Raw genomic sequence first — 15,522 nt, 5'->3', positions numbered from 1 at the left:
TCTCCAGCATACTGGACAGTTACTACTTATTCTGACCTAAGATGCTTTTCTTTACTTTGTACCTTTTTTTGGTTATACATCTCTGAATGAGGTAGCACCTTGAAGGATGGAGATTTTGCTTCAGAGAAAATTCAAATAGTGTTCCACCGTCTCTGAGGGCAGTTTCCAGACAGGAATTTCAGAAGATTTGAGACTATATTGGAATAAATGTTCAGACCTCTAAGGACTACCTTGGAGAGGATCACGTCTGGCATCTTGTGTATCGCTACTGTTCAATCTGCTTCATTACCTGTAGTTACACTCTCCTGCCCTCCGCAGTTGGAAACAAGCCTGTAGTCCTACTACAACCTAGGCAAAGAAGATCTTAGAATTATTTCTTTGAAAATTGCTCTGCCGTAACTGTGTTGTCCTTCCGATGGCTGGTGGCATGAAAATTGCCTGAGGCTGATGGGGAAATTTTAAGTTCCTTGGGAGAAAGGCAGGTATCTGAAATACCTCATTTTACCTAACTGGACCATACTTATTTATTGCGGGGCTGAGTGAGCCCAGGTTCACATAGGAGCCTGCTTTGTCTGGTGGTGGTGGAGCGGGGCCTTGATAAACGCCCAGTCTGGTTGCTCTGGTCTGGTCTGGTCCAGCACAGTGCCCTCTCGGCATGAGGCCTCTCCCCAGCTGAAAAGGCAGTCTCAGTGATACCGAACCACCTAATCTCCATTCGAGTGCCTGGTGCCCAGCAAGCCAAACACTGAGCCACTGGTGGTTGGAGGTGGAGAAAGATTTATTTGAATTGGCCAAAATGAATAGGTGGGAGTCTGGGGTCGCTCAAATCTGCCTCCCCAAGAGCAGAAAGCAGGGGGTTTTATAGAGCTACGGAGCTTGGCAGGAGGAGCTTTGGGGAAACAAAGGGGTTACTCCCGTTAAACCCCTGGGCAATCTGACTTCTGGGTGTCAGTGGCTGCTGAGGGCCAGCCATTCCGTGATCTTGATGGTGATCGCAACCTCCCCGATGGCATTGTCTGTCTTCTGCAAAACAAACTCACAAATCCTCTAGACCCCTGAGTCACCCCTCAAGTTAAACAGGAAAAATAGCAAATTGGTTTATTACCTACAGTAACCCTCAGGTACCCGGCTTCATTGGTTTGCTCTAGATTTCCAGCCTTGTACGTAGTAGTAGTGGTGGTGGTAGGTAGGGTTGCTCTATGGCTTTTGGGGTCTTCTTTCCTCTCAGTTTTAAATTTTTTAGTCAACTCTAAGAGCCAAGGAATCTCAATATTGGAAGGGACCTTACATGCTACCCTTGCTAATCTACAAAGCAGGGAGTAGGGGGTGTCTCCCTCTTTTTTTTTTTTTTTGCTGTTGTATCCTCAGCATCTTAACTGAGTGAGTGCCATGTGGTGGGGATTTAGCAATTACTAACGGAATGAGTGAGTCCCTGTAAACACCAGCAACTGCAGCAGACCATTGTCATGGCTTCATTTGTTCATTTATTTGACAAATATTAATAAACTCCTACTATATGCCACTTACTTTAAGTTCTGGGATATACTATAGTGAACAAGACAGTCTTTGTCCTCAAGAGCATAGTCTGTAACTGAGAAGTAAGGAATTAAAAAGATTTATAGTCTCTAATTGGAATTTAAGAATAAAAAGTCCCCCCTCATTTTGGCCGTTCTGGATATTCTCTTTGTCTTAGATCTCTTCGAGGGACCATAGAAAACACATTTAATTCCTTTTTCACATGAGAGCCTCTCACAATTCTCAAAGCAATTATCAGCCTCCCCCATCTAGAGCCTTCTCTTCTCCAGGGTAAACATTCTCAGTTCCTTTAGTCATTTCTCCTGTGACATGCCTCTGAGTGCCCTCTCCATCCTGGTCACTATCCTCAGGACACAGTCCAAACTGAGTCTGCCCCTCTGACAGTGTGGAGTCCAGAACTCAAAACCATATCCCAAACATTAATTTCCAGGGAATGTTCCAGCCTGGAGCCTTTCCTACATTTCAGCTTTTCTCCGCTTACGCTGGGCTCAGACAATGGATGATGGAAAGAGAAGGTCCTGGACTTGGCCAGACTGAGAATGTCTTCATATTTGGCTAATCCTAGAATTGAAACTCCTTTCTTTTGTCTCCTTTCTGCCCTCGCCCCCACCCCTTACTCCTGCCCCCTACCACCTCTCCTCACCCCAACCTCCATCCCTGCTCCTTACCCCTGCCCTGCCCCTCTCCCTCGGTATAGAAGAATCTACACATAGCCTTGCTGCCAGTGGCTTGCCTTTCCTTTTCTGAGTCACTGCCCTTCATTACCAGGGAAATTAGCATGAAAAAGCAAATTCCAGTTCTATAACTTTATTCTGGTTTCAGCCCTTTGTCACATTCTCTACCCCCACCCCCTACCAAAAATGACAAAAGTCGAGTCTTGTGACATCACACCAGTTGGCTGTTGTATCAACAGCTGTGATGTCACCAACAGAGGATTATGACTTAAGGGAAGAATAGAGGGAGGGAGTTTATCAGGCAAGAAACCCCTTGGGCACAAAGGAGTTATTTTCATGCAAGTCTTCACCCAAAAAACCCAGTTGGCCTTTCAGTGGATGGGCTGTCAGTGGAAGCCCTCTCCCAGATTCCCATCGCTCCCTCCCTCTGTGGATTAATGGTTTGGTTTGTGGACATTACCCAAGTGTGGAAGTCCCCTGCCGGCTGGCTGGCTTCTGGGCTGGCTTTAGGTTTTATTCATGAGGTCGGTGCTGAATAGAGCTTTTCAAGGAGGGGATTCAGAGGAGATCCTGGGAGGAGCCTGGGAGCCCGAGGTGAAACTGACACAGATGTGCACAGCGTCTGGGCCATAGGGAGGTGGTCTGCAGCCACTTCTCTTCAGGCAGAGGGGCAGATGTTCTGTCAGCTGCTGTGGGAAGCCCGAGTGTCCCGTCCGTAGGCCTGAGTGCTTGCTGCGTGCCTGCCTCTGGGGCGGGGTTAGGCCTGTCCTTGGAACTCCTTCTTGGCTCCTTGACACAGAGACTTAGAAACACCTGCTGCAGAGGTTCCCAAACTTTCTCACTTCACGGGCCCTTAGTGTTTCAGTAAATTTTTTCACAGTGCTCATAGGTCAAAAGAAATATGTAAGTTTCATTTTTTTAAGTATTCAGGTCTAAACAATTTAATAAGTGCTTATATCCAACAACTAGTAGCCATTTGAAAAAATTATACACATAAATTGAAAGGAAAAATATTTTTATCTCATTCTTAAATAACCACAATTACTAATTGGATGTGTTGGGCACTGCACAACATCTCACATCTTGGAATCAGATTGAATACTGCCATCCTCATTTCCTGTTCCATACCGCTTTTCACGCGGTACTTGCTTTTTATCACAGCAGCTGCAGTAAACTCAGCTTCACAAAGAAATGACATCATCAAAAAGAATATAGTGCAATCTAATGTTAAAACTGTGAACTTGTGGGGTGTCCAACAAATGTTGAGGATTGGTTTGTTTTCCTCAAAAATTTAGAGTATCTTGCAGCATCCCTGTGGGTTAACTGCAGTGCTCTAGGGCAACTCAGCACACAGTTTGAGAACCACAGACTGCGATTGCCAAGGAGCACTTGGTTTGCTTAAAGGAGGAAAAAGAGGCAAATTCTGCCCCCATCGTGACCCTTAAAGAAGTTGGACAGATGGATGGACAGACTCCCTTTACCTTCACTTTCAGCTCCAGCAGGACTGCATTGTTAGGAGAAGGCCTTTCTTTGACCAGGGTCTGTGTTTGTGAGTGTCTCTGTTCCTTAGTGGGGAAGAAGAATGAGGAGAAAAGGCCCGAAGAACAGCAGGAAAGCAACGTCTCTTAGAGTTATTTTGTATTGATTCAGGGCCCTCTGAACTAGATGGCTTCAAGAAAAGTGGGGTTTTAACACCAAGAATTTGGGGGTCAGGCATGAGACCTCTACCAATATCCTTTTCTAACTCTCTCCAGATAGAGGTGGGCTGCAGGGGTATACTTGGGATGGAGGATGGCTTCCTGACGTGAAATAACGACAGAGACCGAAGGACTGATATGCTCGTGTCACTTATAGAGCTCACTGCCAACCTCTCTAGACTCTGGGATCTGCTGCTTTTACTGTGAAACTCTGGGCAAATTACTTAACCTGAGCCTCAGTTTCTTCACCCATAAAATAGAGATAAAGACCACTAGGTTAAATGAGATAAATGCATGCAGAGAACTAGCAGAGCTTGGCTGTATACATGTACTTTCTTCTACTACCTTCCAGAATTAAACAGCAAAGGGCTTTTCTCCAAAGGGAAATTCAACCTTAATGATCTGGCCAAGATCTGCAGTTTGAGTTGCTCTATTTCTTGATAACTTTGCTCTATATATCTAATGTTCCTAAATCTGCTGAGCCCAGTAACCTTTGTACCCACTCTGTAGGTTCCTTTTTCACTCTCTAAATGACATTTTTTTATGAACAGAGTTCTTATTTAATTCAGTCTAATTTATCAGTGTTTTCCATTATGGTTATCGCTTTTTGTGTCCTGTTCAGGAAATCTCAGCTTGCTCCAAGGACTCCTTGGCTTTTGCTAATGGTTTTTCTTCTGCTTGCAATGTTCTTCTTCTGCCTTCTTTATCTTCTACAAGTCCTGCAAGATTCAGCCCAGTGTTACTTCTTGTTTTTTCTTTTGGAGAGGAAGATTGGCCCTGAGCTAACATCTGTGCCCATCTTCCTCTATTTTGTATGTGGGACGCCTTCACAGCATGGCTTGATGACTGATGTGTAGGTCCATGCTGGGGATCTGAACCCACAAACTCTGGGCTGCCAAAGTGGAGCATGTGAACTTAACTACTATGCCACTGCAGCCCAGTGTTACTTCTTGTCTCCTTCAGAAGCTCTCCCTGTCCACTTGATTAGATGTCTTTCTCCTTGCTTCTGGAACTCTATGTTCATGCTTCTATCACAGCCTTTGTTACATTGTACCAGGATCTTTTCTTTGCTTGCCTGTCTCAGTCAGGATGGGGAGCTGCTCAAGGGCAAGGATCAGAGTATAGCGTAGGTGTATGGGGATCTGGCTCGGAAGATGACCTCGAAGGGTTCGTGTAAGTAAACAAATGAAAGCTTTAGGCACCCACCACCTGTCTTCCTTCTCTACTTCTCCGACAGTATTTCCCGACCTTTCTTAACCTGTGCCCCTTTTTGCTGAGTATGAAGATCTTCCAGGCAGGTTGTGAAATGCTACCCCCAGGGCGTGTGCTCCAGATTGAGAGTTAACCACATTACGGTGCTTCAGAGAGGGCTGATAGGTAGTGTCCAAAATAGTAGGCGTCAGGAAAGGAAGGTCCTGTAATTCATTAAGCCCTAGAGAAAAGACTCTTGCATTTTACAATAGGAAAGTCATTGTAATCTTTGCACAGAACATTTCAGTTGAGTTCTTGGGCTGAAGCCACTCCTGCCCTGAATCTTTTGGGTGCTCAGGGCTCCCAGTCTTTTGGGTGGTATGGCTCCCTTTTGAATCTTCTGAGTGGATGTGATTGCAGCAGGTAGGTCTAACTCTGAACTGGAAAGGCTGGTGGGGTTGGAAGATGAGCCTGGATAATGGATCCTGAAGCCACTCACCCTGTCCAGGGAGGGCCGCTCTGAGGTTGTGGCAAATGTGTTTTCATTCAGAAAATATTTATTGAGGGCCTACTGTGTGCCAGGGACTATGCTAGGCACCAAAGACTGTGAACAAAACACAAAAATCCCTTACCTGGTAGAACTTATATATAAACATAATAAATAAGTAGAAAAGAAAAGGAGTGTGTTAGATGGTGATAAATGCTGTAGAGAAGAGTAAAACAGAAAAGGGGGACGAGGAGTGCTGAGGGGTAGCAGGTGGAGGAAGTTTTTTTAATAGTAATTTTTTATAGTATGGTCAGGGAAGGCCTCACTAAGAAGGTGGCATCTGACCAAAGACCTGGGAGAGAAGGGAGCAGGCTCTCTCACAGGGAGTACATTCCAGTTACAGGGTACAGCAGGTGTGAAGGCCCTGCGGTAGGAATGTGCCTCTTGTGTTTGAGGGAATAAGAAGGAGACTGTGTGGCTGATGTGGAAAGAGTAAGGGGAAAGAGTAGTTGAAATGAGGTCAGAGATGTCACAGGGACCCAGGTGATGAAGGGCCTTGTAAGTCACTGTAAAGATTTTGGCTGTTACTTTGAGTGATTGGGAGCCATGTCCGGGTTTTGAGCAGAGAAATGATAAGATCTGCACTGATGCTGGTGGTGATAGCTAATGGAGGGTTTGTTCTGGTTGTTTCTGTTTTCTCAGTGAAATAGGAAGCAAACTCAGCTAAAAGAGGACAAGGGAAGAGGTTTTAAGGCTTGATAGTTGGGGAGAGCTAAACCCTTGGCCCAGAGACTCAAATGTGTTCTTTCTTGCCTCCGAGTGCCCTCTGTTTTCTAGATGGCTTCTCATTGGTCTTCCTGTGGGGTATTCTCCATGTGCTACAGACAGGAAAACAGAGGTATAAGGAAAACAGAGGTATTGAGACTTGCCTCATCCCTTTAGCCCTTACTCTTTCCCAGTCCTCTTCTGAGAAAGTCGGCTTGTGGGTGGTGTGTTTTTCTAGAGCAGGCGAGATATCTCACCATCAGTTAGGTTGAGTTCAACTAGATGAGAGAGCTTGGGAGGGGTGAGAATAAAGTCAAGATTTAGGATCAGGAAAGGCATTGGAAAGAAGTTGACATTTGAACTGGATATTTAAGAAAGAATGGGAGTAGAGGACATCAAGATAGAAGGAACGGGTTGAACAAAAGCTGGAGGCATGAACATTCCTGGCATGTGCAGGAAATGGCAACTGATCTGTTGTGGCTGGCCAGAGGGAAGGCACTGGTGCGAGGTAGGTCTGTGGCCTTTGAATCTTCACCATGGTTACGGGACCCACCAGGTGGTTCTTGCCAAAGTGAAAGAGGGCGGTGGTTAGCTCCCAGGACCTGGGCTCTTTGTACGGCAAGCCTCCATTCTACTTTCTTCTTCCAAGTGCTGGCATGTCATCGGACAGAGTGGGCTCCGTCATCTGGGCAGAGCTGGGGTAAGCCACTTGCTGAGACGCTGAGTTTCCAGACTGGCAAAAACAGCCGTGTCTAGGTTTTTAAAACTATCTTGGAAGCAACCAGATTCCCTTTGGCCTGGGATTGCCTAATAAGCCCTCACCCCATTTTAGACTTTCAGGAAACATTTAAACCCAGCTTCAAACCTCCACAGAATCTGTACTGAAGTGGAGAAGGACCATCTGGCAGGAAAAGGGACTGAAAATGGTTGAGGTTGAAAATCCAAACTTCAAGTCCTCTTTGAGGAGGAGGGTTGGGAAAGAGGATGTGGGAGTGATAAGTGGAGAGTGAAGAGATGGAAAGAGAGCTTAATTTTTTTCTGATTATTATTCAACAATAACAACAACAAAAAATCATCTTTTCCTTTGGCTAGTTGAAGAGGATTTCAGCCTCATAGGGACGTGTAAAAACACCCAGCAATTCTTCCGACTTTTCAGCAAAGCAAATCTGGTTTCTCTCCACTTGACCAGGCTTGTAATCCCCTCATCATTTTTGCTTGAAGGGTTTTCTGGACCTAGAATCCCAGAACCTGGGGCTGGAATGGAAAAGATCCAAGGTACGAGGTATGTAGACGTAGTGACGGAGAAAAGGGGTCTGGTGTTCTGGAGGGAATTATGGGATAGACTTGAGAAAATCCTTCCTGTCTCCCTTTCTAAAGCTTTTGATGCCTGCCCACCCAAAGTCTGAGCCCACTTTTTCCCCTTTCCCTTGTAATCCCTTGTTTTTAGGCACAGCAGAGCCAAAGACAAGGTTGTGGGCAGATAAGCAGTGAGAAATGAATCAGGAAAGGAGGCGAGGAAAAGAGGGATGAGGGAGGAGAAAGCTAGGGTGAATGAGATGAGGGCAAGTTTCCCAGGAACGGCCTCTCCTCCTGGGTCTGCTGGATGAGGACCTGTTAGTGCAGCAGGTCCTGGAAGATAATAGAGACGCTTGTGAGGAGATTGTAAGCCCTGAAGTAGACAGCATTGGCTAAGGGGTGGGAGGGCAATGCCTGCTATTGACGGTCCGACTGGGTGGCAGCTACAGTTGGGAAACTCCCTTTCATCGGTTTTATAGCAACTGTGACTTTTGGAAAACAAGTGCACCTTGAAGGACCTGGCCAGTGGTAGAATTTCTAGGGCCCTTTGTAATCCTTGCCTTAGACTCCTTGGGGGCCCTCTTTTGTCATCAGTTAACAAGTCAATTAACATTTGTTTGAGCACCTTTTATGTGCAGAACTCTCTGCAAAAAAGTACTGAGGATTGTTCAAAAAATGGAGAACTAGCTATCACTGCCTGCAGCTTTCTCAGCCACGTGGGGACAGAGGGTGCCAGGATGTCAGGAGACCAGGGGGTTGGCTCAACTTCCTGGAAGTGACAAAGAACAGAGCGGCTGTGCCGGTGAGCTGCTACAGCAAGGCCTGGATCTGTTGGTCCTGGCAGAGCTATGAAAGGTAAACAAAGTCCTTCCCATCTCAGCCCAACCCAGGGACACCTGCAGGAGAGAAAGGAAGACGAACGCCCACACTCTTGAGAACTCTGGTTCAGATACTTAAAGGAACTCATTCTAATGGCGGCCCTCCTGAAGCTTGCAGTGCCATATTGGTTGCTGCTACTCTTGGAGGAAGAGATTAAAGACCTAGGCCCTCCTCTGGGGGAGTTGCCAGTCTGTTCCTTCTCTTCTCGGCCAGGGACTAGGGAGGAGGAAAGGTTGCAGGAGGGAGTCAGTGAGAAGGTAGAGGGTCTGAGTAGGTGCTCCCTCAGCAGGGTGAGTAGGTAGGTTGACCTTGGGGCAGTCAGACTACAGCTGTACAGAGCTGTACAGTCTCTGGGCTGTAACCAGGTTCTCAGGGCACACACGCAGCTCAGTTCCCTTTCCCACCATTTCCTTTCCTAGGGCTGCTTCCTAAGCTATTACTTCCACATGAGAGACTGCTTAAGAGATTAGTGGAATGTAGTTATCAGTGGAATTCTCTCATGTGGTTTAGAGATTTCCTTTGTCAGTGTCTCGACTTCTTACCTGGACAAGTAAAGCAGATGCTTGGCAGTGTTCGTGTCTCCTCTCAAAGGCGACGTTAACTCCAGCAGAATGGGAGGCTTCCCCCCAAATGCTTGCATCTGTTCCTCATCACTCTCAGGGTTCAAATGTCTCCTTCCTTAGGGACAAGGCATACTGTCACGTCCACAATTAGGCCTGTGGAAAAGTACCAAGTAGACATTTAGAAATGTCACCTAAACAAGAGGAAACAGTGTTTTGCTCTAGGATAGGAAGGTTCATTCTTAGAGACTGGGCATCCCTCAGAAGGAGCTCCCCTTCAGAGACTGAGCTCTAGGGGTCCTTTCTTGGACCTTGGGAGTATCTGGATTGGGTGATGGGATTGGATTGTAGGGAGAGGGGACACTAAGGGAGCTGGAGAGAGAGTTGCAAGGTAAAGGCTGTCCTGAGCAAGAGCAAAAGGAGGGAGCCTTCCAGAGGGTCTTTTCTCCAGTGACAGTGAGGGGAACAGATGGGAGGTTGCAAGCGGCCAAGAGATGGTGCCTGCACAAGAATACGCTCTTCTTTCCTACACTGCTCCGGCCAGCCGTCCAGGAGGCTTTGAGTGACTGCTTCCAGTGCAGTACTCCTAACCCTTTCCTGCTGGGCCACAGGCTAGGGCTGAGCAATCACCTGCAGACTGGGAGTCAGGGCAGAGAGCTGAGTAAAGCTGCCCCGCTGTAGGCATTGGGTGGGGAGGGACAGTAGTAAATTAGAGAGAACGTGCTACATCTGCATAGGCCACTAGACTCAGGTCTGGCCAACTCTTGCCATATAGAAACGCAGACAGTGATGGCAAATTTTCTAATTTTTCAAGAGAAGCCAGAATCTGAATTTTTATTTGTGCTCACCCAATTTTTTAAATATTTGTAACTAATTCAAATTTTTTAAAAATAAAAGGAAAGCCAAATGAGGCATATTTTTGACCTTGTAAGCTACCGGTTTATGTCTTCGGGTATAAACTCTTTTTCCCAGGAGTTTGCAAATGAAGAGAAAGTGAGGAAAGTGGTTGTTGGCTACTAGAGATAGGTGGCAGGAGGAGTGGTTTCGAGAAACAACAACTGAGCACCCGCACAGACTGAGGACACTGTCTAGAGGAGACGTTGATAATGCGCTCGCTGGATCCAGTGATGTACCTGCTCCTTTGTCACTGAGGGTCCGTGGTTCTGTGTGGAGTGGAAGAAGCTGAGTGATGGGAGGAAGAAGAGGGACTGAATGTCCATCTCTTATATGCTCACAGCTGGGCAAACTCTTGGGCACATGGTTAGTGGTGACCTTTCATACCTTTCCAAGTCCTCAGAGAGCATGTTACAGGACACGTTTTCACACTTACTGGTATATAAGACTAGGCTAAAGTGCATGCAAATTCCTAGGCCTCATCCCCATTGAGTTTCCCATTGAGGAAGTGGAGCCTGGGGCTCTGCATTTTTAACAAGTACCCCCATCGATGTTAAGGAAAGTAGGTGGACAGTGGAGTCAGACAGAGCTGAGTTCACCTTCTTGCTCTGTTCCTTCAGTGGGTGCATGATCTTGGACCAATCGTTTGATCTCTCTGAAACTACATTTCCTGATTGGAAAAATGAGTCTGTGTTATCATTACCATGAAGAATGGTAAGAGCTGAATTAGAAGATAATTGGAGGCCATACAGAGTCCTGGCTCAGAGCTGGGGCCCTGGTGCAAGCCACCTGGGCTCAAATTCCTGCCTTGCCACTTTGTAGCTGTGTAGCTTACGGCAAGCTGTTTAACTGCTCTATGCCTTGGTTTCCTCAGTAATGTGTAAATAATAATAGTACCTGCTTCATAGGGTTGTTACAAGGGTTAAATGATTTAATACATGTGAAGACTCCTAACTTTAGCTATTAGAATTATATAAAGAATCTGGCAGCATGTCTCGTAATAAATGTGCCTTTGCTTTTCCTTAGATCCTCTTACTGTGGGTCTCAAGCAGGGTAAGGCTTACTTCAAATGTCGCCTCTCTATGAGGCCTTCCTGGAGTCCACTTTTTACATGGCTTTTCTCCCTTTAAAGTTCGCTCCTCCAGGGCAGGAACGTGTGTGTCCGTTTTTATATCCTCGTACCTTGCACAGTGCCTAGCATAGAAAATGGATTGAATGGCAGTGGTGGAGAGTCCGAAAAATGCCTCAAGCTCAGGACCGGAGAGGTTGCCTTCCAGATACCTAGAGAAGCATGCTCTGGAAGAAAAACCACTTATTAAGCTTCTGTGTGCCAGACATGAAAATCATGTGAGATAGTCATGTTATTGTTATTGCTCATATAGTGAGAAAGTTGAGTCTTTGAGACTCACCTGTGCAATGTCACTTAAATAGCAGTTGTTAGAGTCAGGGTTGGACTTAGTTATCCGACTCCAAGTCAGGCATTTTTCCTATGCACCTCAAGTACGTGGGACTGTGGTCTCTGTCTCAGTGCAGAGTTTATAGAAAAATTGTAGTGGTACCTTATTACATTCCTTTCTCTGGATTGTAACTCTTCTTTTCTGATAGTTGTCTGTAATTTGTCAGAGCTGGCTTTTTGAGCAACTCGTGACTGGTGGTAGATGCTAATTGAACAGTTTCATTTTCCAAACATGCAGTTTCTATCTGGACTTTGCCGTTGAGGGGCTTAGGAACTAACGAAACAACCTGTTGTCCTCCTTGCTTCTCTGCTCCATTCCCAGAGGGTATTTCCTCTGCTTGGGAGCCTTCTCACCTTGCAGCTAGACGAGCCAAGGAATCAGGCTGAAAGCATAGATGAAAGCCTGTCGTTGCTCTTAGGGCCAGGGGAGAAGCAGGGTCCCCCAGGAAGCCAGCCATGCAGAGTGCTCAAGGTTGAGCTTCAGGTGTAAAGGGTTAGCCTGGTCCCCAGTTCCTCTGGCCGCTAGTTGTTCCCTGACCCTGAGAGAGCTGGCCTAGAGAGAGCAGGTGGGAGGGAGGATGGTGAGTTGGCATCTCTGTTCTTCTCACTTGGTGGGCTCTTCTGGTGTTTTCAGCAGTGCCTGCCCAAGATGCCTTAACTCCTAGCCCACTCCTGAGAATAGCAGCTGTGCTCTTGCCAAAGTGCGACGAAAGGTCCCTGCCATGGGCCTGGTAGCCATTTTGATCCACTCCTCTCTTGGTTACATCTTCACAGGATTTTTCTTCTTGGCCCAAGCAAATGTAAGAGTCATTTACATTTTTCCTTCTTACTAAGTTGGCTCTGTGTTCTCATATTCAACTACATAATAGCATTTCAGGGCAGTGGGTCCACTCTCTTTAGACCAGAAATTCAGGAAAAGAAAGAATATGTTTTTCATCCTGTTCTTTTAGTATATTTCAGTTTATGGTCTTTAATCTTCTGCCCTTTCCCAGTGGGCCTGCCCTGGAGATGCTAGAGCGTGTCCAGTGTTGTTTTGATGGGTTACGATGGTTATTGTGACCGTTGTTACCATGGGCACAATTGAAAGCTGATGCTTAGCAAGTTGATTTCTTGTAGCACTGTGCTCCCTGAGGATTCTGAGCACTGGCCTGGGAAATCTTCCAAGGGCTGCCTCTTCTCTCCCTTCTTTCTGTTGCACACACACCCATATGCAAATCACTTAACTTGGCACTGGGCTGGTGCAGGTAAAGCATGTCTCACCAGAGTCGGTGTGCATAGATGCACTGGTGGCAATCCTTCTCCTCCTCATTCTCCTCCTCCTCCTCGCTAGCATTAGCTGTATACTTAAGTTTATAAAGATATTTTTCCCCCCAACAGGTAGGGAAGGCTTTTCTCACTTTGAGAAGAATAAAAGTGAGGCTTAGTGGTGTTTTCTTTTTTCCAAAAGCATCTGTAGTATCACCTTGGTAGGCTGTTTCGTTGCTGTCACCATCGCATAATCGCCCTTATGCCTGCTAGCTGCTTCCTCCCTTTCCACCTCCCACTCCACTCACTCCCACCATCACCAAAACCACAGCCCTGAGAGCTCCCACGAAGTTAAAGAAATTAGAGGTGGTGCATTTCATGTTGAAATTAGGAAACAACTATACCTGATATCAGGAATTAGAGTTTGGCTTATTTTTGTCTTCGAGACCAATCATTTATTTGCACAAAGGTAATAAATAAGATGGCCTCCATCTCCAGGCTTAAGGTCATTAGTGGCCATAAATATGTTCAACTTTCATATCCAAAAATACTTCATATTGGTCAGTGTAAGAAGAATGCCAGTCAGAGTGAGAGAACTACTCTCCGTGAACTGTTCAGCTTCCATGAAGGTGCTGTTAGCCCAGGCCAGAGTGCACCATTCACGCTGGAAATACGCTTGGTATATCAGTTGTGTTGTCTCTCATATCTACTCTCCAAGGCACTTAAAAGCTTCTTTTACTCTTAAGTTTTAAATCTATATTGGGATATAATTCATGTAACATAAAATTCACCCATATAAAGAGTACAATTCAGTTGTTTTTAATATATTGACAGAGTTGTGAAACCATCATCACCATCTAATTCCAGAAGTTTTTTTTTACCCTAAAAAGAAATCCCATACTGATAGCAGCCACTCCCCATTCTGCCACCCTCAGCTCAACCGTAGGCATCCACTAATTGCTTTCTGTCTCTATAGATTTGCCTATTCTGTACATTTCATAAAAAAGCATCAGGATTCATCCATGTTATAGAATGTGTCAGTACTTCATTCCTTTTTATATCTGAAAAATATCCCATTTTATGAATATACCACATTTTCTTTATGCTCTCATCGTTGATGAGAACATTTGGTTTGTTTCCTCGTTTTGGCAATTATGAATAATGCTGTTATGAACATTTATGTACAAGTATTTGTGTGGACATGAAGTTTTCTTTTCTCTTGGATATATACCCCGGAATGGATCATGCTGGGTCATATGGTTACCCTGTGTATAACTTTTTTTTTTTTTTTTTTAAAGATTTTATTTTTATTTTTTTCTCCCTAAAGCCCCCCAGTACATAGTTGTGTATTCTTCGTTGTGGGTTCCTCTAGTTGTGGCATGTGGGACGCTGCCTCAGCGTGGTCTGACGAGCAGTGCCATGTCCGCGCCCAGGATTCGAACCGACGAAACACTGGGCCGCCTGCAGCGGAGCGCGCGAACTTAACCACTCGGCCACGGGGCCAGCCCCCCTGTGTATAACTTTTTAAGGAACTGCCAAACTGTTTTCCAAAGTGGCTGTGCCATTTTTTATCTCCAAAAGCAATGAATGAAGTTTCCCTTTTCTCCACAGCCTCACTGGCACTTGTTTTCATCTGATTTTTTTTATTATACCCATCCTAGTAGATGTGAGGTAATACCTCATTGTGGTTTTGATTTATATCTCCCTAATGATTAGTGATGTTAAGCATTGTTTCATGTGCTTATTGGCCAATTTTATATCTTTGGGGAAATGTCTATTTAAATCCCTTGTCTACTTTTTAATTGGGTTATTTGTGTTTTTCGTATTGAGTTGTAAGAGTCCTTTATATATTCTGGATATAAGTTCCTTAGCAGATAGATGATTTGCAAATAATTTCTCCCAGTCTGTGGGCATCTTTCCTTTCTTGATGATATTTTTCACAGCACAAAAGTTTTTATTTTGATATAATATAGTTTATGTCTTTCTTTTCTTTTTTTTTTGAGGAAGATTAGCCCTGAGCTAACTTCCACCACCAATCCTCCTCTTTTTGCTGAGGAAGATCGGCCCTGAGCTAACATCTGTGACCATCTTCCTCTATTTTATATGTGGGATGCCTGCCACAGCATGGCTTGATAAGCGGTGCCATAGGTCCATGCTGGGGATCTGAACCATCAAACCCCACGCTGCCAAAGCGGAATGTATCACATAACCGCTGCGCCACCAGGCCAGCCCCTGTCTTTATTTTCTTTTGTTGCTTGAGCTTTTGGTGTCATATCTAGGAAACCATTGCCTAAGCTATTGTTACAAAGATTTATCTCTGTGCTTTCTTCTATGCTTTGCTTGTAGTTTTAGCTCGTAATTACATTTAGGTTTATGATTCATTTTTACTTAACTTTTTTGTATGGTATGAAGTAAGGGCCCTACTTTATTTATTTGCATATGAATATCCAGTTATCCTAGCACCATTTGTTGAAAAGACTCTTCTTTTCCTATTGAATTGTCTTGGCATCCTTGTTGAAAATCAATTGACCATAAATTGATGTGTTTATCTCTGGACTCCCAATTCTATTCCACTGATCTCTATTCTCATATCTGTATACTTTGTCTTGATTACTGTGGCTTTGTAGTATGTTTTGAAATTGGTAAGTCCAAACCTTCAACTTTACTCTTCTTTTTCAAGATTGTTTTGGCTATTTCAAGTCCCTTGCAATGCCATAAAATTTTAGGATCAGCTTGTCAATTTCTGTAGTTGATGAGTATTCTGTTCAATCTGTAGATCAATTTGGGCAATATTGCCATCTGAACAATTTTGAGTTTTCTGATCCATGAACATGGGATGTCT

General features: G+C 45.0%; 1 protein-coding gene across 17 annotated transcripts in view; it reads left to right on the top strand.

Annotated features, from left to right (window-relative positions):
• Nucleotides 1–15,522, top strand: part of DENND2B (DENN domain containing 2B) — a 151,158-nt gene that overhangs the window by 80,108 nt on the left and 55,528 nt on the right. Inside the window, exon 1 of one of the 17 annotated variants that reach the window (XM_014844220.3) lies at nt 7,572–7,632. The exons of the other annotated variants lie outside the window; for them this stretch is intronic. Coding sequence (XP_014699706.1) covers nt 7,610–7,632 — 23 coding nt within the window. The 5' untranslated portion in view covers nt 7,572–7,609. Of the gene's footprint in view, nt 1–7,571; nt 7,633–15,522 lie in introns of those variants that run through there. 17 annotated transcript variants of the gene reach the window in all.

The sequence above is a fragment of the Equus asinus genome, chromosome 20 (assembly GCF_041296235.1).
Source record: "Equus asinus isolate D_3611 breed Donkey chromosome 20, EquAss-T2T_v2, whole genome shotgun sequence".
Lineage (NCBI taxonomy): Eukaryota > Metazoa > Chordata > Mammalia > Perissodactyla > Equidae > Equus > Equus asinus.
This window is presented reverse-complemented; position numbering and strand designations above follow the sequence as displayed.